The following is a 23021-nucleotide window of genomic DNA, read 5'->3' as shown; positions in this document are numbered from 1 at the left end:
TAGGGATAAACCTTTGTATTAGGTGCCTAGAAAAAGAGAATTGATTAAAAAAAAAATCAGTCATGTCTATTTTGGCTTCTATAGTGTACAGGACTTTATAATATTTCATATTGGGGCACAAAATGACACCAGATGCCCTTTCTGCCTGCATTTTGGGAAACCAAGCAGGTTGGAAGCTGTCTAATCATAATAGTGTGGGGCTAAGCTTGAAAGGATATTAACCAATAAGCCACATCAGTAGCCCAAAAGAAAAATCTAAACCGAAGGCGCAGGCTGATCCCCTGTCCAAGGACCCTGTTATGGTTTAATCCCAGCCGGCAACAAAGCACCATGAAGCCACTCGCTCACTCCTCCCCCCCGCCAGCCCAGGTGGGATGAGGAGGAGAAAATATAAAGAAATGCTCGTGCGTCAAGACAAGGACAGGGAGGGATCACTCACCACTTATGGTCCCAGGCAAAAAAACAGACTCAACTTAGGGAAGAAACAAAATAAATTTAATTTCCTACCAATTAAATCAAAACAAGGATAATGGGAAGTAAAACCTAATCTCAGAACACCTTCCCCCCACCTCTCCCTCCTTCCTGGGCTTAATTCCACTCCCAGTTTTCTCTCCCTCCTCCCCCCAGCGGCGCAGGGGGACAGGGAATGGGGATTAGGGTCAGTTCCTCACACGTTGTCTCTGCCGCTCCTTCCTCCTCAGGGGGAGGACTCCTTACTCCTCCCCTGCTCCAGTGTGGGTCCCTTCCATGGGCTGTAGTCCTTCAGGCACAGCCTGCTCCAGCGTGGGCTTCCCACAGGGTCACAGCCTCCTTCGGGCACCCACCTGCTCCACTGTGGACCTCTGTGGGCTGCAGGTGGATATCTGCTCCACCGTGGACCTCCCTGGGCTGCAGGGGGACAGCCTGCCTCACCATGGTCTTCATCACCACGGGTTGCAGGGAATCTCTGCTCCGGTGCCTGGAGCACCTCCTCCCCTCCTTCTGCACTGACCTGGGGGTCTGCAGGGCTGTTTCTCTCGCATGTTCTCACTCCTCTCTCTGGCTGCAATTGCACAGGTTTTTTTCCCCCTTCTTAAATCTGTTCTCCCAGAGGCACTACCACCATCACTGATGGGCTCGGCCTTGGCCAGCAGCAGGTCCATCTTGGAGCCGGCTGGCATTGGCTCTGTCGGACATGGGGGAAACTTCTAGTAGCTTCTCACAGAAGCCAACCCTGTATCCCCCCCACTACCAAAATCTTGCCATGCAAACCCAATACAATGTATACTCAATTTATATCTGGTTGTTATTGAAAATAGCTGTAAAATATTGAAATACCTGATTTAGTCACTGGTCAGCATGCCTAACTGGCAAAGCTGAGTATTAAACTGACATTCATTCTTCTGAAGATATGAAATGCTAAAACGTTTCCTGATAGCAGTTGGTGCAAGTCAGCCTCTTTTCTCAAGTCACAAAGGTAATAAAATACCAGACCTGGTACACTATTTATAAGGAAAAAGAGGGAAACAATTAGTGGTAATCTCTGACGGAAATAAGACTTAATGGCAAAAGTCAGTGTATATAAACTTAACATAAAACATGAGATTACCATTAAAACTGAATTATCTACTCAACATGTATTCCTCTCCCTCTGAAATCAGCATCTTCTGCCAAGCTGTGCTGACACCCTGTCACTGAATGTCCTCTTAGTCTACCCTCCCAGGCTTCCTTTGCTTGCAGGGCACGGTAACAGGGAAAGCAGCTCCACACAGAGCTCTGATTTACAGTCCAATGTCGTTTGCAACTTGTACAGAAAACTGCATGACGGCCTTTTTCTGTAAGAATCTTTATCTACATAATGTGCGTGTAAAATATTTATTCTAATGAGCAAAGCAGATGTATGCTGTTTAAAAATAAAAAGTAATGCTTGAAGACAAATAAGCAGAAGGAGTTTAGTCTAAATCGGAGAACAATACAGAACACAAACTGCGAATGAAACCGGGGGGTGATTTTAATTAATCTGGTAGTACCATCTGCGCTGGTTCTGGCTATAGAGGAAAAAAGACACAACAGTATCTGAATGCAACTTTCAATACTATGTACGTGAAATATATACAGGCAGTATCCTATATAGTCTCAAAAAGTGAATGGTAGTGCAATTTAAGGTCCAGTCCTGGAAGTGTTTCTTTTGTGACCTTCTCCGTTCATTTAAGCACTTAATGAATGTTTGTCATCGTGCTGCTTTAAATGTTATTTCTGGTAAAGAGAAAAGCGGAGCAAAAACAAGCCTAGGCCACTTTGGATTTTGGAGCTGTAAATGCCACAGCTGTTCCGTAACAAAAATGTTCCTAAGATGTGATTTTTTTTCAGTCTTTGGCACTTTCTTAAACTGTTCAAAATTGCTGGACATAAGTGAATGAAAAACTAAAAGTGATTGTGAGATATGGCTTCCCATATGAAGTAAGGTCCAGTTTGAGATGGTTCAAGATTCAAGATATTTAAAGATTTAAGTTTTGGGTTGTTAGCTTCATATCCAGGTATAATCTATATCTCTTCAATGACTTGGTAGATCTCCAGAGGAAGGAAACTCCTAAGTAAATATTTAAGTGGTGCGGTTAGGGTTTTTTTCTTGTTCATAATGATGGAAAAGCAACTGGCATGGCCACACCAAACAGCTGAGACTAATTGTGGGATTTTCTGAAATATTTTATTTAACTCATACAATTCAGGAGTTTGATGGGGACCATTCCTCTTGGTCTGGAGAGGAATGAAAGTAGTATATCTTTCTTATAGAGATGAGTAATGAGCAAAGGTAAATGAATGAAGGGGACTACAAGCCACTGTTTGCAATTAGAGCTTTAGGGTTTTTAATTAGCTGTTGATTCCTTCACAACATTTTGCTTTTAGAGGGCACTATTTGTTATAGTGGTAGTCCCTTGATGCCCCAGTAAAGACTCATACTGTGAAAGCACTGCACCTGTATGTAACAGAATATTTACATTATGTGTTAAAGATGGTGTGCTTAGAGAAAATAAGCAGTGAAGACATCATGATAACATGATCTTTGCACAGATTCTGCTCCACATCTGCTAGGCCTTACCAGCATGACCCTTACCAGGTTGAAGATGTCTTTTTTTATTTTGTTCACCGAATTGGGTTTGTTTCTTTCAACACCTTTATCTAACGATTCTTAGCTCAAACAAAAGTTTGGTCTTATGTGCCAGTTAGCAGGGAAAAATACTACAGGCTAGGAAGGACACACTGCTGCTGGTTAAATGTCAGCGCTCTGTTTATGCCCTGGATCTGGACAATCTGACTTTCTCTTTCATTCAAAGAAAATGAAGGAATATCAGTGACAGCTTTAAATGCATCTCTATTTAGAAATGAACAGGAAGTTATTTTGGAACTTTTGTCTCAGTGACTTTCAGGAGAGGATGTGGAAAATAGGGTATTTCTTCAGATTTCAGTAAATGTAATATTCAAGTAATATTTTAGGTTTGAAAGCAGAGGAAAAGACTCGGTTTTGACTCAAAAGATTGGTTTGCAGTAGTCATAGTAAAGCCATCAGTCCTCTCTGAAGCCAGAAAGAGTAGTTCCTTCTTTTTCTTATTGTTCCATAATCATAATTATGTATAAAATTGGCAGTATTGAAAAAAGAAAGGGTAAAGGACAAATAACTTTTGCACTTAGCACTTTAGTAGCTGCAGGAGCTTTTTAACACATTTACATCTAATTTCATGAAATGCCAATAAAATACTTTTCAGTTGCCCACATGAGGCCTCTAAAAATAGTTGGTATTTTTGATAACTTCTCTGTACTGCAAGATCCTGCTTTAAATGTGGTGAAGTATTATTGACTGAAAAAGTTGGGTTTTTTCCATCCTGTAAGCTGAAAAGTCAGAGAAGTAAGGAAAGAGAGCACAGGTGATGCTTATACCAATGCCTTAGTTGTAGAGTAATGCCCCTGGAAACTGAAAGACTTATATACACAGCAAAGTACAAGTATCTGCAGCTCAGTCAGTTAAACTTCAGACCTGAAATGCAGGGAGCACCTTCTAAAGTGTTTCCTTGTTTGCTCAGATGCTCACTAATCTCGAAGTATCCAATACCTTGGAAAAGGTTCAAGGTCCTTAGGACTATCAACAGTGGAACAAAACGGGGAGCAGAATCACCTCTCTATGTTAAATTTGCTGTTATTGCTGTGACTGAGGACACTAACAATGTTTCTTGTTTGGTTTTTTTCATGGCATTTTGTGGCATTTGAGATTTTAGCAAGGATTTAATGCTGTTCTATGCTGTTAGGAGAGGCCTCTGACAGCACGGAGTAAATATTGTTCCTGGTTTAGCAACACCAGTCTGATCTATTGTCCTATGGATGTAATCTGTCCCAAGAGAAAACCAGTTGGTACCAACAACTAACTTATTTGGGAAGATCTCCTTCATTACCATCTTACTTAATTGCAGCTGCTAGTTTCAGCTGCTGGTTTTAATCACAGTTCAGTAATTAAGGATTAAATCTGCAGGTGAACAGAAATCAGCAAGCTGGATTTTGTAATCCTACAACACCTCTATGCTCCACAAAATTTCAAATCTACAAAGGCTTAACCAGAGGAATATCCATAGATAAAGAAGCATCATAATTGTGGAGAAAAGCGTGGTGTAATTCCTGGCATCCCTAGGATAAGCTTGAATAACACAACCTCCAGTGTTTACAGAGCTGCCACTGAAGATTACTGAGAAGCATCGTGCAACCGTGCGTGGGAGGTGGTGGTTGACAGCCAACATCTCAAAGCTCTACTTTACTGATGAGATTGGCTTAACCCTAGGCCTGAGAGCTCTCCCCTCTATTAAAGACTAGTGTTTAGCATTGCTGTGGAAAATAACGTTTCAGGGGTGTTTGTTGTCAAGAGTGTTAGCTTTCAGTTCTTGGAGCTGGCAGCTTTTCCAGCTCCTAAGAGCTGCAGATCAGTTTGCATTGCTTAATACATTTGTAACTTTGAGATGTTGACCTTACGGGATGAAATTTCCCTTACCTGTTCTTTGCAGTTACTGGTTTGCATGGTGAACTATAAAAAGTGAACTGTGGGGCAGATGGAGGACTTTGTGGTTGCTTGTTCTCTTGCAGTATGCCAAGATTTTTCCTTATTGGCCTGGAGAATTTTAGCAGTTGTTACTACTCCTGTAGCCACAGCGATGTACAGTCACAGCTTCTGACATTACCAAAAATTAAGCAATCTGAAGGGAGCCAAAATGTTTGTATCAAAACTGTAACTGTAAATTTATTAATGTATTTTTGGTAGTCACTTTTTGAAACATCCTCTTAGGAGTGACTTAATCCTACAGTCTAATGAAGAGGATATGTAGCTCTAAGATTGACTGAACCAACCAAGATTTGAATTATGTCCTCTCTTTCCAGTGACTCTATAGGTTGCCTTATCGATGCTATTTTTACTAAGACTACACTTGTGTATTTAGCTTCCTATTTGTAGAGTTTATGAGTGAAAAGGAGGTGGTTGTCCAGAGGTGTCCAGAGGCTTTGCTGCTTGGCCAGCCTGCTCCTCTTTTTTAGAGCAGCTACTAGGAAAGGTACCCTCAGTCAAATCATGGATGCTCCCTCCAGAGATGCGCCAGAAGAAAGAACAGGCCCTTTGGCTCATCTTTTTACCTCTTGTTAAGAAGTCAGAGCACAAAGCGGAGAGAAGATGGATTAGAGAGAGAGGTAAATTATTTGTGTAAACAATACCTTTAATTTCTGAGCGGTCATGTGGTTACTTCATTTATGGGTGCCTTTGCTGTTTAACCATAGCATCTGAGGGGTTCAAATATTATGGGCCTGAAAGAATGGAAGAAGGTTGCTGGTTTTAGAGCTATTCCAAATGTTTGTGATGCAAAATTAAATGAACAAACATAGCCTGGTTTTCCTGTTTGAGTTACTTGCACACAAGCTTAGATTTTTACTGATTTTTCTTATTTCAAATATTCCAGTGGCTATTTTTACACGAGTTTTATTCTCCAGACTGCTTACCAAAACTTGTTACTTTTCTGAACTTACATTATTTTTAATTAATCTATTTATTTGGCTAAGAGGATTTAAAAGCCCAATACATGCTATTGTTTCACTCCTGGATTACTTTGCTAAAGCTCTTTTAATTTTTTGCAAAAGGAAGACAAGATGGGGATAGAAGTGCATCAGAATCTGTGGTATGTAAATTCCATAGATATCCCTGTGCATAGCAGCAAAAATCTCCTTTACCGATGTTTAGAATAAAATGAAAAGAGCTTCAGACCCCAGTGCTATGAATTCATGGCTTGTATCCTAAAGCGTGTTTATGAATCGTTTATGACTTGGCCTGGGAGAATGCTGTGAAATAATCTATCTGCCAATAATTAGATGATGTTACACAGATGCATTAGCTCTGTGCTTTGATTTGGCAATAATTTCTGTCTGGCCTGGAACTAACTCCATATGATGCTTTTTAACCTGTTCAAAGTGATAGGACCTTCTGTATGTAGGCTGCCAATGAAAAGATGAGTTAAAGCTCTTTCTCATAAAAGGGTGGACGTGGTGTCTGCTGTTCCTGCGGATAGGTAGAGGTTAACAAACACCATCCTGACTTCTCCTCTCCCCCCTAGATCTGGTGATTTCTCTACGTCTGAAGTCGCAGGTCTGAATGGCCCTAGGCAGCGAGCTGAGCCTCAGCCAGAGGCAGAGGCCCTCGGGTCCCAGCGCGTGTAGCCCAGTGGCGCAGCGCTGACATGTCCCGTTTCCCTCTCTCACCTTGAGCCTGGAGGAGAGGTGGGGAGAGGCTGCCTGGGGAAGAGGTAGGCAGCAGACAGATATTCCTGGAGAACTTTTTCATTTGGACCACGTGAGGAACCATGGCTGAGGCTCCGCCAGGCCCTTGGGTACGCTGGTGGTCAAGAGTAGGGTTAGGAGAGAAAGCCGGGAGCTCCAGTTGTAGTGGGGCTCCAGGGGGTTTTCAAAGGAATGTGTCAACTGCCATGAGATTTCTCCCCTGAAATTTTCCAGCTGGGCCGATGTTTTGGGTTTGTGTGGTGGGGTTTTGGTAGCGGGGGAGGGGCTGCAGGGCTGGCTCCTGTGAGAAGCTGCCAGAAGCTTCCCCGGCTCCAAGTCGGACCCACCTCCAGCCCAGGCCGAGCCGGTCAGTGATGGCGGTAGCGCCTCTGGGAGAACAGAGTTAAGAGGGAAACTGCATCGGGGAGGAGATGGGAATGTGAGAGGAGCCCCTCGGCAGACACCGAGGTCAGGGGAGGAGGAGCGGGGAAGGAGGGGACGCCCCCGCAGCCCGCGGTGAGACGGCAGGCTGTCCCCCCCCAGCCCACGGAGGGGAGCGGGGGAGCAGATGCCCACCTGCAGCCCAGGGAGAGAGGAGCCCACGCCGGAGCGGGGGGATGGATGCCCCCCAAGATGGCCGGGACTCCGTGGGGAAGCCTGCGCTGGAGCGGGCTGTGACTGAAGGGCTGCAGCCCATGGAAGGGACTCATGCCGGAGAAGTTCATGGACGACTGTCTCCCATGGGAGGGACCCCATGGTGGAGTACGGGAGGAGTGAGGAGTCCTCCCCCTGAGGAGGAAGGAGCGGCAGAGACAACGTGTGAGGAACTGACCCCAACCCCCATTCCCCGTCCCCCTGCGCCGCTGGGGGGAGGAGGGAGAGAAAACCAGGAGCGGAGTTGAGCCTGAGAAGAAGGGAAGGGTGGGGGAAGGTGTTTTAAGATTTTGTTTTTATTTCTCATTATCCTACTCTGTTTTGCCAATGACGGTAAGTGGTGAGTGATCTCTCCCCATCCTTACCTCAACCCACAAACCCTTTGTTATATTTTCTCCCCGCTGGCCAGCTGAGGAGGGGAGTGATAGAGCAGTTGTAGTGGGCACCTGCCATCCAGCCGGGGTCAACCAGCCACATACATAAAAAATTTCCACTGTCACGTATCTGGTATTGATAAGCAATACAGGAACCTGGGGTTTGGAAATGACACAGCTGTGCAACAGAGAATCTGTTGGGGTCGCTGCCATCCACTCCCAGACAGCTTCAGGAAGCAGAGTCTCTATTTTTAGGTAGAAACGTTGACCAGGTTGTCAGATCTAGCTATGACTGAGCTGGCCATAACATCAGACTTTATCTTCTGTTTGCACAGCTTAGCATATCCTATGAAGGTTCAGTCAACATGATAAAATACCCCACTTTGTTCAAACAGCACAGTCATTAGCATGTGCACTAAGCCATCCCCTTTGTTAGCCAACCCCAAAGCAAGTAAAGAAAAATGACAGATGAAATTTATCACTATAAGAAGAAATCAAAGTAAGAAAGATTTTCGTGTTTCTGAATGTCATGGTAGTCAGAAAAGTTTAGAGAGGTACTTTTTTTTTTTTTTCTATAAAGTATTAGCTGTTATAATTACCTACTGAAAACACTGGTTGTAGTTAAAAACCAGCTCTCCTAAGCACTAAGGAAAGATGAGGCTCTGACCCGGTCTTGCTTAAGTCTTCCTGCTGTATGATGGGATGCTCATTCATTCTGGAAACTCAGTACTCCATCTCCACCTAGTGCAACAGAGCATCACTGAGGACAAACGTATGAGGGTTTAAGGCACTGAGCTCTTGTGGAGAAGAGAACCATGTCAGCAGATGATTTAACCAAGCTAAAAGAGCGAGCCTGTTCCTGACCATCTGTAGGACCTTTATCTACTCTTCTTTTATATACGTGCCTCATCTTCAGCAAAATGAGCTAGCTGTTTTCAAGTGCAGGCAGTTGCTCAAGAGACTCAAGTTTACTATTTTCTGTGTCTACAAAAGGGGACCACTAGTAAAGGTGTCAAAGAGTGCTGATGAAGACCAGGTTTTGAGTACGAACAAGGGCTGGATGAAAAACTGTTGAAAGTCTTCATGAAATGTACTGTCTGGGTGATCAACTGGTAAATGGACTTCAATCTGTAACTACAATGATGTACATGAGACAAATGATCTTAAAATAAACTGTAAAAAACATATAAAGTAATGTAATCTCAGCTGACTGCTACCAATGTGGAAAGAGAGCTCAGGGTCAAAACAAATAATCCTACACAAACACTACCTCAAGTGTTCCATAACAGTTAAATAATCAAATTGAAAAACATTTTTATGCCACTAGATGAACTTCTGGTGTGTCCGCAACATTTGATACAAGGCATGGCTCTGCTCCTCCCTTCCATGTCTCAAAAAAAATACTGAGAAAGATACAGAGATAAATAAAGAAGATGACCAAAGGTTACAGAGAAATAACTAAGCACACTAGGACTCAACAGGCTGGGAAAGACACAACTGAGTTTATTAGAAGTCCATAAAAACAAAGAGGGTGGACAGTGATTTAGTGTCGTGGTTTAACCCCAGTCAGCAACTAAACACCACGCAGCCGCTCACTCACTCCCCCCCCACCCAGTGGGATGGGGGAGAAAATCGGGAAAAGAAGCAAAACCTGTGGGTTGAGATAAGAACGGTTTAATAGAACAGAAAAGAAGAAACTAATAATGATAATGATAACACTAATAAAATGACAACAGTAATAACGAAAGGATTGGAATGTACAAATGATGCGCCGTGCAATTGCTCACCACCCGCCGACCGACACCCAGCCAGTCCCTGAGCGGCGATTCCCCGCCCCCACTTCCCCGTTCCTATACTGGATGGGACGTCCCATGGTATGGAATACCCCGTTGGCCAGTTGGGGTCAGGTGCCCTGGCTGTGTCCTGTGCCAACTTCTTGTGCCCCCCCAGCTTTCTCACTGGCTGGGCATGAGAAGCTGAAAAATCCTTGACATTAGTCTAAACACTACTGAGCAACAACTGAAAACATCAGTGTGTTATCAACATTCTTCACATACTGAACTCAAAACATAGCACTGTACCAGCTACTAGGAAGACAGTTAACTCTATCCCAGCTGAAACCAGGACATTTAGTTTTTAATTTTTTTCTGATATAAGAAGTAGGGACATCATTTGAAACAAATGAAAGATGAAAACACATAAATAATGGAGGTGGCTCTACTGATACACCAGTTTATGACAAGTTGGGCATACAGATCAAATCATACAACCTCAAAAGTGAGACAAGTCTCAGGGCTTTACTGAAAACGTGTACTCTCTTTTAAAAATACTAGAATTTAGGAACCTGGAAATTTTTAAGTAAAAAATGTGGCAGACATGGTGGTCAATGCTACAATAATAAATCCATTTTAAAGGTGGAACACTTCTAGTTTTGTGTTCATTCCCTTCCTTCAGAATCTCTCAGCCTATCATCAATCAGTACGATAAACCAGCAAGGTGTTAGATGTTACTTGCTGTGTGTTGTGCAGTGAAATATAACCCTAGCAAAATCCTTGCCTTGGCCCCCTTTTTCACTTTCTTCAATTGCTGTGGCTGTTTCGATGTTGCCCTGCCCTTGATTTGCTCTCCAGCTAGAGCATTCTTGTTCGGTACTCACCTGCTGACAGATGAACGCAGGTAAAATCTTCAGTTCCTGTGTGGTCTGCTGTCATTCTGTACTTCTGCATAAGCAACACACTCTTTGGGAGAAGAGCTGGCTGGGTGATAACCCACCATCGTTCTCGGGAGCAAAGGGCCCAAGGTTTCACTTAGCATCCCATTTTATGGGTAACAGAGGTACAATTACTGTCTGCGTACTGTTTTGTGAAATCTGACCTTGCACAGAGTACCTACCCAGTTTGCTGGCTTTTGAAGGGAAAGTAGAGGTAAATAAAACAAATTTGAAAAATTATTGTGTTTTTGCAAGTGTAGGGATTGTTACCCCTATGATGCAGGTATCCATTTCTATGGCCATCCTCTCAAAGCATCTTTTCACAGTGCAGAATGTCACAAACAACAAATCACAGAATCATTATACAAGGAAAATATCCAAATCACATGTAGCCACTCCACTCACTGAATTGCACTGGTTTGTTTATAAATACAAAAGTGTCTATTTTGCATCTGTTGCAATGACGTACTGTCTCCACTTGTGATTTCCAGCAGAGAAAGAAATCGTGAGTTATGATCTTTCTTCCCTAATCTCTGGTTCTCCTTATCCAAAAGAAAGGTGATGTATTTTGCTGCTTTGATGCATCTACCAGGCAGCAAAAAGCTTGTCAAAGATGCAAACACTATCAGTGTTTTTTCAGGCAAAGGAAGGTTAACAGCCCTAGGAAGCATTGCTCCTGGAGACACAAATGAACTCTTTATTCACCTGCTTTTGGGAGCACAAGCATCTCGAGAGCATGAACTTGTCTTAAGTAAAAAAAAAAACAAACAAAACAAACAGTCAGCTCATGCTGTATTCTGAACAGATCCTAACTGCAAATTAAACAAACTGACAAAACTGAACTGTTCAGCGTCTTATTAAGTACTATTAATAATACCAAGGTGAGTTTCTTTACCTTTAAAAACAAATCCCAAACCAATACAATAGCATTTGCTAGCGTATCTTGGTCACTCCCAGAGCCTCAAATACTATTCTACCATATAGAAGATACTAAAAGGCTGGCACTGGGATACACATATCCTTGTTATCTTCTTTCACTCCCCCCCCCCCCCCCCCCCGCCCCTTAAATTTTATTTTACTTGGAACATACACTAATGTAAGCTGATCATTTTGCATGTATATACTAAAACCATTTCTTATAGATGAAAGTTTTGAATACAGAATAAATCAGTAGTCCTGGCTGCAAGGAAAACATTTATCATGGATTTGTAATGCCAGCAAAACAGAAAACGGACAAAAGATCAACACCACTCATTAGAGCTTTATCTACAGCTCAGCTCCAAAGTGACACTAAACACAAACTTTTCATGATCCTGAATGAGAATGGTCAGAAAATCTACCACTGAACTTACTAACCTGAGAACAAAACATGCAGGCAGACCAAAATGCTCCATTGTAAAGTACATTGTAAAGTACAGAAATATCTTCTACAGAATAATCCAAGGTTTTCTTGCTGGTGGTACGCCTTGTGGTTTGCCTGTGATTTCCAGTTACATGACCTTTTTTAAAATTTTCCTTTCTTTTCTCTGCAATTCCAATATACTTTGTTTTACTAGTCTGGAGCTCTTGGGACTGCTAACGTAAGAGACCAGAATTAAAGCAATATAGCTGAATGATACAAAGTTGAATTTGATATGTATGTCAGATACATGGATGAGATAGTCTTCTGTAAAACACTGAAGGACAGCTGGGACCAGCAAATACAAAAAATAAGTTAACAATCTGAATTAAAGCATTGTTAAAAATCTTAAGAATCCTATGTAAGCAGGGAGGTAAGGCTAACATCTGAAAACTCTGCACAGTCAGTAAAAGCTGATAAAACAAAGCAGATCCCAAGTCAAAGATGGTTGTAGTAAGAGTCAGTTTTGGTTCCACAAATGTCACCACCCATTTCTAAATCCTGAAGCCTAGGAAAGAACTCGGTAATACAAATTCGTAATGAAATAGCTACTTCAAGCTTTTAATCCACTCTTCTTCCTTCCTTATGATTTAGGCTGACATTTAAGAAAAAGGAGAATTTTAGAAATTACTGTCTCGGTAATAGTCAGTTTGTTACTATATTGCATAATGAAGGGGCTGGCCATCCTGAATAGCAGAAAGCTCAGGTAAGTGTTATTACTGAGGCACAGAGCAACCGTACCTGAATTGGATCCCTCTGTTGCCAAATTTTGACTGAATATTACCGGTGTTAATGGAATCCACCACCAGTGTCTGTACTGTAGGCATGGTACAACCAGCTAAATCACCTATGAACTGCAATTGCTGCACTAGAATAGTTTTTGTGTTCTTCTTCTGGGTTTTGTTTGTTTTGAGGAGGGAAGGCTATGGGGGACCCAATGCCTACAAGAAGGTTGTCAAGATGATGGAGCCAGGCTCTTCACCGCGTGCACGGTGGGAGGATGAGAGGCAACTGGCAGAAGATGAAATGAAACAAGTTCAAACAAGAGGACAAACATAAAAAGTTTTTCAACATGGGGAGAGTCAAGCAGTGGGACATCATCCTTTGAGGTTTTGAAGACCTGACAGAATACAGTCCTGAGCAACCAGCTCCAACAATAAAGGAACCCCGCCTTGAGCAGGATGTTAGATTACGTTACCTCTAGAGATTGCTTCCAATCTGTATTATCCTATGGATCTTATCATGTGTAATGTTTCTGTACATTATTACATCAAAATTAGATCTGAAGACAAGATTAGGCAAAAGATTTACAGATTAATTTTAACAAAAAATTCCTATAAACACATGGAAACATCAAACCCTTCTGGTACTGCAGTGTAATAAAGAGACACTCCCCTTGTTAAAAAACCTCTGAAAACAATCAGAAATACTTTGCCTTATTAAGAAAGAAAGATGTTTAGAAATAAATACAGCTATGTAATTTTTCAGAACTCAGGAAAAATATAAGTAAAATACTTTGAAAGTGCCTTCACAAAAACTATCAACAAATCTTTAGGGTTTGAGATGGGGCTTCCCAAATTGTGGGGAAAAATACGTCAAAGACTAGAACCGTCTGCAAGCACACAAAAGCTCAGCTTGTTCTTATGAATAAACACCACTAAGGAGAAACACGAATTTCAGAAAAAGGGGCTGAAGAAAAAATATTTATCCGTCTAAAAGGAGGAGAGAAGAGAGACTATGATAAATGCAAAATATTTTATTTCTTGCAAACAAAAGCTGCGGTAACAACATTGCACAATATCAAATTTTAAGGTTTTGAAATTCTCAGAAATTATTCTTCATTGTGATTTTTTTTTTTTGCTCCATATATCTTTATAATTGTATTTTTACATTAGTTTTACATTATGACAAGAGTAAATTACTTACAGAAATTAAGACAAATTGTATATAACCTGCCAGCTTACTAATGTTTCATTTATATGTCACAGAGTGTAATCATTTAACACTTTGATCTGAAAAGGATTATGAGATTCAATGCTTTCCTAGTCATATAACAGAATGATACGGTCCACACTAATATTTATTTAAAATTATTAGAAGTATATGGGAATTCTCTGTAAGCATGCTGTTTGTATTTTCTACAAAACAGGTAATAACTAACTTCGTTACTTCACTAGAACAACAATTTCTCCCTTTTGTGTAAGATCTCCAGCAAAAAGGCAGACAAATCCACAAATTCAACATTTTTAGATCCAATGCTGAATAGCCTGGAGGGCAGTAGTAAAAGTCCTGAGTGCAGGATGAGTCCCTCGATGAGACATCAAGAGGGACCCAGCCTCTGCGTTGAACCCTGCTTCTTTAAGTTGTTTTGCTATTTCCTCCACATCCCAGCCTCCTTCTCCCTGGTTAGCCAGTAAGTGGTCAATAAGGCGAGGATAGAAGGCAGTAGATACGCACTTCACCACTAACTTGGCATTGAGGAGCAAGGAAAGTATTTCAGCATCACAACTAGAATCATCAACCTATGAAGAAAGAAAAATCCAAAGTAATTAAAAATTAATTACCAGATACATCCATCAACCAGAACATGTTGTGACTGTTCTAACTGCACAGCGTGACCTTGAAAGTGAGATGAGTATTCTGTATGGATTAACAACAGGGATACACACTTTGCATATGTCAGAATATGTAAAGGTATGTCTTTAACAGTCTCTTTCACATTAATATAAATATTTGACCTGCACAAAGTTAAGGAATAAGGATGCTTAACAACCTGGCTAGGATTACATGAACAGCTTTATAGACTTTTCACAGGTTCTCAGCCTCAGTGTAGAACGGACCACACCATTTACCTCCATATGAAGAATGACACCCTGAGGAAGGTCAGAGCAGAGTATATTAAATTTTGGTCACTTTATATCAATATAATATATTACATTCCACATATTAACGATAGGCAACATTTGCAGGCTCAACCAGATTTTCCAGAGTTTCAGCACTCACAGCAAGGGTGAGATTTTCAGAAGAATACAACTTTTTAAAAGATTGGGAGCACAAAGCTGCTACCTCTGCGAGGCACCCTGTGTGCCTCAGAAAAATGTGGTTACTTGATACATGAGAGCAGACACTCTCCTGAAAATCTTGTCTATAGCTTTACAAATAACACTAGAGAATACTTTACATTATTTCATTTACTGTTGAGATGTCTTTCCTGGGTTCCTTGAAATGCAGTGTTGTTTTAATCAGCTTAGGTGAATTACCACTTCAAGTCCAATAAAACAAATACATATAACCAAAAAAAGGGCCAAAGGGGGGGTAGACAATAGTCAGTTTTCAATGACTGCATCCTAAAAGTTACAAATAAACTAATCAAATTATGCTACATTTACAAAACAACCTCTCAGTTTAAAAAACAAAACAAAACAAAACTGTCTGGTTAGCCTCTGTTTCATTTTCTGTACCAGCAAGTAATAAAGACCCTGTGATCCAGTGATTTGGTACCCTTGAAGACCAGTTCAGCTGCTACGCAGAACATGACTACTGTATACCGAGAGATTTGGCACTGACACTTCATTGAAATTAAGCAATTTTTAATCTAATTAGCATCACAAAATTTTAACCCTGATTCTTTTCAGGACAGCATTTAAAATTTCCTTGTCTCCCTGTTTTAGTTCAAGCTAAAACAGTGCAGAGCTTTGCTTTCTCATGTTCATGTGCAATGGGCTGCATCCACTCCTTGCCCCACCGTTGTCACCATGAACACACTGCAACAGGCACTTCTTGCTTATAACCCAATTCTCTGTCCCACGAAGTTTCCACACTCATTTCTTAGTAACAAGTAACGGTGTGAATTTGCAGTTGTGGCGTGTTTATTTTTTAATCTGTTTTTTTTTTTTTCCAGAAAGATTGAACAGAAGTACGATCTATTAGTCCAGAAAACCAAATGTACTGGTAAAAAATCTTACCTACTCAGACACATACACTGTGAGAGATCATCCACACCATTTAACATGGACCATCTACTGTGGGAGACTACTCTCTCCAGTTTCCTTGTACAGGTAGTCAAACCAGAAACAGGATCCTCAAAGCATAAATTAGAACAAGTACATAATTTTCTCTTGAATGCATGGAATTCCAAGACTCCCGAGGTTTGGCATCTTATTTGGAGGAATCAATATTACATTTGCATGTAGAGGAACATGGAGAGTTCATGAGGAACTACCAGGTAGCTCCTTGCATGGAAGTGGATGAGAAATCTGCAACTAGCTTCACGAGAAAGAACTTCCTTTGAAGTAACAACAAATTCTTTAGAAGAAAGATCTTTATTGTATCTAAATAGTTTTAGAGTAATGAATGTAAGTTCTGCTTCTGTGTAAGAGCTGAAAAGTTGGCGTGATGACTGAAAGCATGTATGTGGTAAGCAACAGCAATGGAATAACTTGTTGCTCTACTTTGGAGAAGATGCACTCCACAAAACATAAAATATAATTAAAAAAAGGAAAAAGACAAAACATGAAATATTGTAGCATGAAAAGCTATTATACCTCTTTTTATTACCTTCAATTTACCACTAATAACACAGGATCATTACTTTCAATTTACAATTTTCACTTCCTTTGGAACTTCAGAAGCTTTCCAGAAAAACAGAATGTCTTTATCATGTTAACCAGGAAGAGAGTTTGCTGTTTCACCCTCATGCTACTTCTTCCATTACTTCATTAGGTATTTGTGGTTTTCTTTCCACTGAAATCTTAAAAATAAACTTGATTTCCTCCAAGTCTTCAACATTTTCACACTTATGCATTACAAAGCTAATGCAACAGTGCATAGCAGTTTTAGGTCCAGCCTACAAAACAGTTCTAAGAACTGTGGGGATGTCCAGTCTTTAGGCTGTCCAATCTTTAAGTCTTTAATTAGTTAATAATTCCTTTAAATTGTCATACGTTAATTACTGACGTTTTCCTGTTGAAGACAGGTTGATGATTAAATAAAATTCCTAGTGTTGGCATCTTGTAGCATACCACGCAGCATACTAAGCCATTATCCAAACAGCTCTCATCTTTTCTGAAATGGAAGGCCGGAGGGATATTCTGCCCCACCTCTGAGCTCTGTGTGCTCTATTCTTGACCTGTATGTAGGATGCAACTTTACACAGGGCTTCGGTGTTTGATTTTATGAACATAAAACGCAAACAGTAATTACAGTAATGAGATTAACAGAAGATAGGAGGTTTGGTTTAAATTAGTTTTTTAGGCTATTATTCAGTTAACAAAAGGTCCTATAGATTAGTGTGATTTCATATGCCAAAAACCTACAAATTGGAGAGAGCCAAGTCTGAAAGTGAAAGATCTTTTCTAGCATAAAACTATTGAGCTATACACCTGAGCTATACTATGGGGATGAAGATGCCTGCATACAACACAGAAGCAGAGCAACCTGTCTGTACTCAAGCGTAAATGAGATCATTGTGTCTTTACACATAACAAAAGAGCGCACAAAAGACTCTTGGTTGTGTCTGACAGCTCATCCTTAAGCTCAAATAGCCCAGTAGGTTTAAATTGATTAACATTTCCCATTTTCTGACTTCAAAGCTGTCTGAAGATCTGGTCAGAAAGAGAAAACCTTTGTAATGTAATTGTCTCCAGGCAACTGGATGGAGACACAAGATGGCAACCAGACCCTGTGAAGGCATTTCACGCAGCTAAGGCCACTGTCTGTTCTGCAACACTTTGGTCAATCGAAGTGGAGTCTGACAGGTGTGGGAAGAACAGAGATGCCAAGGTTTAATGAAAAATCTGTATAAAAACAGGCAGCTGAGAAAACTAGATTAACTATTTAGCAGTTTTGCAACTCCAGATCATGTCAACGTTTTGGGTATCAGTTGCATATGAAGAGACAGTAACAGTCATTAGTTTAAATAAAAACAAATGCACACACCAAAATTCCTTACCAACAACTATTCAGATTGTCAATGAATTAACATTCATTGAATTAACTGAATTAACATATAATAAGATACAGTTAAAAACCTTAATTAAGATAGCTGATACACTGAGCAGCGATGCTTAGATAAAACTCTAAGATTTTTAAAAATTAAATCAATTTAAATGTACCTTAAGACTACATATATTTAAAATTAATTTTAAATTAGAACATGCATTAAAGCAAAGAATTACTACAACGACATAAAAGGTAAACACACACAGCATATATTTAAAAGTAAAAATACACCACAGAGATTATAATATGGTGTCTGTGCAAGGAATGACTCAGCAAAACTAGGACTCCCCAATCTAGGATAGAGGCAGCTTAAAGGGTATAAAGCAGATAGCAACATCATTAGAGTACAAAGCAATTGATTAAACAAATTCTCTCATTAAAAAAAGAATTATGAAGCATCAAATGAACCTAGTAGGATCAAGTTCAGAGTAAATAAAAAAATATAGTTGTTTTTTTTACACTGTTGAACTCTTTGGCAAATGATACTGCAAAATGTAAAAGCTCATCCAAGTTTAAGGAGAAACTGGACAAAACTGAGAAAGAAAACCACTGGCAGTTATTTAGTTAGCAAATACATACAGCTGAAAAATAACTGGAAGTTGGGAGAGTAGTATCTCAAAAAGAGCCTATACATTTGCCCTATTCTTACTCTTCACTACACTTGTAATTCTCCCATCTGTTGCAGCCAGGATACTGTTTCAGATGGACTTCTGATCCTCAAAATTTTACCGTTTGAAAAATATTAATTCAAAACAATCTTCAGGGTTATTTTTGTTTACCGATGATTTCAATCATATTTAAAATGTTTAAATTAGCACAGACTGCCTGCAAGTACATAATTCTGGCATACATACCAAATATTAGGCTACAGTAGACACAAACTTTCTAAATGCACTACGTTTTCTTTTTCAAAATCACTCTTTTGACAAGTTTAACCAAGAGAGTAAAACCCGATTAAGACAATTACTAAAAAGCAACCTTACCATCCCAGTGTTAAAAAGCTGCTGCTTCTCGGAAGACAGCAAAGGTAGGATCTTATTGATGAGTCACTTCTGATCTGCCTGCACATGCAGAGCCCTTGCTATCCCAAGATCCTAACTAAGCCTTAGAACGCTGGTTCCAGCAAAGTTTATCGCTGATCCCAGAAACACTGTTCCAGTGATATGGGATGCAGCTGACTGCAGTTTAAGCAAGTCTCAGAGGTGCAGGTATCTTCTGCAAATTAACACACAACCACTTTCCATATTGTGTGAAGATGTGAATAAACTATAAACCACAATAATGACACACTCAGAGTATATACGGTGGAGAAAAATCATTATGCCTATCAATACTTCCATGCTAAGGGTGCTGAATTTTTCATTAGTGTAGTATCTGTTACTTCTGGAAGGCTTAAATAGGAGCAGCTTTACTTTTTCATATCCATCTCTCCTTCAGCAGGATTTGACAGTACAGATTTAGTGTGGTGCTCACACATAATGCGCACATGTACAAGTAAAAGAACTAATGGGGATAATTACGCTAAGGAGAGGAACTCCTGACTTTTTTTTCCTTGACTTACATACCTATTTAGGTATTGGCTGAAATCTGCTTTCAAGATGTAGGCATTCAAGTGGTATCTCTGATGACTAGCTCGCTCCTTTAGACTGTGATGATCAATATCCTTCCCTGCTAGAGACATACATATTCATCTAGAAAGTGAGACAGCATAGAAACAGAACTGCAACAGATGCACTCATTTCCACTGAAGCAGTGCTACAGCACTCTGCTTCAAACAGGGCTTGTGCATTTTATCAAATGTCTCTTAAATGCAGAATTTATAAATGGATCTGCATCTACAGATGGAAAACCATGTCTCAGCAAGGTTTCTGTCAACAGAAGTGAGGACCCACTTGCACTCTGTCTCCACAAGTCCTAAACTCTTTCTGCACATCTTCAGCAAGATGAGGAGGAGCCTTATCCCAGACTACTAAGTGCTGCTCTTAGGGAGTAGGGGGGGGGGGGAGGTTCAAGCAGTTTCCCTGTACAACCTGTATTCACCCCTACGCTAACTGCTATATTTCTGAATCAGAATGACAGTTTGTGTCTTACGCTGAACTCGGTGCTGTCAGTACATAACTATTAAGCATGCCTGCCTGGGGCTTTGCCATCAGCACACGGATGTTCCAAACTGCAAATGGGCTCAGGCTTGAGGCACCCAGCTCTACCAAGGCAGCAGGTGCCCTGGGCATGTAGAGCCAGGCAGCCTGCAAAATTTTTAAGAAAGCTTGTGTGTGAAATAGGTGGGTGAAGATCAGCTTTGCCACAGGTGGCAGCTCCTCTCATGTACTCAGAGGAGGAATTTGAGACATCTAGAAGGCTTTACTGATAAACCACCGAGGCCTCCACAAATTCATGCGACCATGAATGCAAGAATTTTGTGGATCTGCTCCCCAAGACCAAGGGCATGTATCAGAATCCAGTATTTCTTCTGGTTGCTAATACAGCCTACATGGACATTGTACCTATACTTGCTATGATGCAGTGTACTGGGGGGGGGGGGGGGTGTGCAGAATAAAAAAAAAAAATCTCTCCTGTACTGAGAATTTCAGAAAAGCAAGAGCAGGTCAGGCATTACCTTTTGCCTAAGGGGCAAGTCAGGGTCTGCGCAGTTCCTCATCAGCATTGTTTGTGCAGTTGTCTAGAGGTTCTGGTATTAGCAATAGGCAATATTTCATCCATAACTTATGCATTATAAAATCCACGCATTATGAAACATGGATACTAATGGAAAGTTAAGAGCTGCTGATGACATAATAGCAGAAAAGAACTGAACCTGTTATTTCCCAGAGTATTAGCTCTTCACTACTACTGGAGGTAAAAATGCTTTTCATTTTACTCCTCATTGGAATCTATAGCTATAGGACAAATAAATAAGGGGAGAAGAGATAGAGATATATATAAAAAAAAAAAACCTAGAAAAATAAACTAGAGAAAGATATTTTACCATAATCATCATTAGCTTAGATACACATAATTTACCAAGATTTCTTTTAAAGGTAAGCCACATCAAGTGACTAGCCGTAAATGGCATCATTTCACACATTCTTTGATCTTTCATATTACGTTTTTCAATAAATCATGTTGCAAAGGTAGTCTCAGTACTTCATCATCGAAAGTATAGTATGCAAACGGAGCTAAGGTTTTATTTTAGATTAACTAAAACCATTTTCTAGTTCTAGTTTCTATTAAAGCCTTGATTGGAGAAGTATTTGCACTGATTATATTAACTCCCATTTGTTAGCTGTTTTAACAGTATAACTACCAACAAGTTAATTTTTCTGTCAGAAGTATAAAACCCAGTCTTAATCTTTGAAAGATATCCAAGTGAACATACAACACTGAAACCCTTCTCAAAACCAATCTGACTCTTAAGGGCAAAATCTGAGCCCTATTGTCAATAATAGCCTTATTTAGGTAAACTGCTTTTAAAAATTATTCACACACTACACAACACAGAGGAAGAATAGTTATTTCTGTTATCCAAAAAAGACAAGTGGCAGTTTATAAAAAGATACACAATAAAAAGAGAGGTCTGCAATTTCAAAAAAGCTTACACAAAATCTTGGTTGTTTTATTACAGGCAAAAGCTATACAATTCCTAGTATCAGCACTTCAGCATCATCCTTAACTGTAAACATCCATAAAGCTGTCAGCAACATACAACAAATGGCTAACTAATACATCGTATCAGCAAGCAAGTGCTGTATTTTTCTCACAGCCATGTTTGTGAGCTGTGTTAGCACTATGTCAGGGAATCAATAGCTATGATTTCCCTTTGCCAGATGTTATTTGTCCTTTTCCTGTTTAATGTAAGCAGAAATGGGCTTCCTATGAAAAATTCATTAAGAATTCTACAAAAAGCATTAACAGGCCGAATACTGTTTTTAAAAAGCAAAAGGTATGCATACAAAATTATACTGAATAAACAACATTGACATATGCACTTTTAGTACAGCACCAACTAATGTAGTCATGAGATGCATATAAAACAAAGAGTAAGAGATACTTTCCTGAACAATATAAGAACGGCTTCTAAATTTAGCATTGCACTCTTCTGTACTAGTTGCTTTTCTAAACTGGCAGTGGAATGTCATATTCAAGGTACTGGCTAAGCTCTATGCCTGATGTAATGAAGTCAATAGTTAAATTTTCATTGACTTAAGACGAAACTTAGACCAAAGCTAAATGCTTTGAAAATTCTAGGTTATTCAGCACTCTTACAGAACTACATGCTCAAATTAATACTGAATTTCAAAGGAAAAACTAGAAACAACTTATCAAGCTGTGTCCTGCATAAGAAGGCCAAAAAGAGTTATTATTTTAGGCATGCACAAGTGTACAAAGTGCTTTATATTAGTAAGAAGATAACATGGTTCCTGGACCTAAAACTCCAATATAACGTAATCAACCTAGAGTGTAGAAAATTGAAAGCCATAGCACACTAGAAAGAAAAGGCCAGTTAAGAAAGTAATACAATTAGTAACCATTCAGAAAGTGCTACTGCACAGCATTATGCTTTAAAAATAGTTAAATAAAATGTACTCGGACACAAATTCCTGCTGGCAAGCTTCAGAGCTAGTCACTTACACAGCAGCTTTCATCTGTTAACAAAAAAGTCAATTTTAAAAGGTTAACAAGAACATATAGATGAGAAAGTGCATGCATATATCAGATGCCCGCTTGCTTTTCAATGAGATCATCTTGTTTAAAACCAGTTACAAAAAAGCTTTGCTTTGCAGACACAAAATTTAAAATTGCAGGTGGTAAAAGAAAACTATCAATATACTAAAGATAATCTACTATTGTTTTGGTGGTTAATATTTATAAAATTATGTTTTGTGGAAAATTCAGAAAATTTGTGGTTGATTTGTATAAAGAAAAGGGAATAGGAACACCTTCATAAAAACCTGTGGTTCTTTTTTAGAATGCCAAACTGAACTAGGAAATACTCCAAATTCATACTGGATGCTAACTATGATATTAGAATTTTGATACAAGCAGATGCGTATTACATGTAATACACCCCGCCACCTTCCATGCTACCATTTAAAATGTTCATAGAGAACAG

General features: G+C 39.9%; 1 protein-coding gene across 2 annotated transcripts in view; it reads right to left on the bottom strand.

Annotated features, from left to right (window-relative positions):
• Positions 1-13652: 13652 nt before the first annotated feature.
• Positions 13653-23021, bottom strand: part of NBAS (NBAS subunit of NRZ tethering complex) — a 191999-nt gene continuing 182630 nt past the window's right edge. For both annotated transcript variants that reach the window (XM_052810054.1, XM_052810055.1), the window contains one exon: positions 13653-14433. In XM_052810054.1, coding sequence (XP_052666014.1) covers positions 14158-14433 — 276 coding nt within the window. In that variant the 3' untranslated portion in view covers positions 13653-14157. The remainder of the gene's footprint in view (positions 14434-23021) is intronic.

Source organism: Harpia harpyja, chromosome 15 (assembly GCF_026419915.1).
Source record: "Harpia harpyja isolate bHarHar1 chromosome 15, bHarHar1 primary haplotype, whole genome shotgun sequence".
In the NCBI taxonomy this organism is placed as follows: Eukaryota; Metazoa; Chordata; class Aves; order Accipitriformes; family Accipitridae; genus Harpia; species Harpia harpyja.
This window is presented reverse-complemented; position numbering and strand designations above follow the sequence as displayed.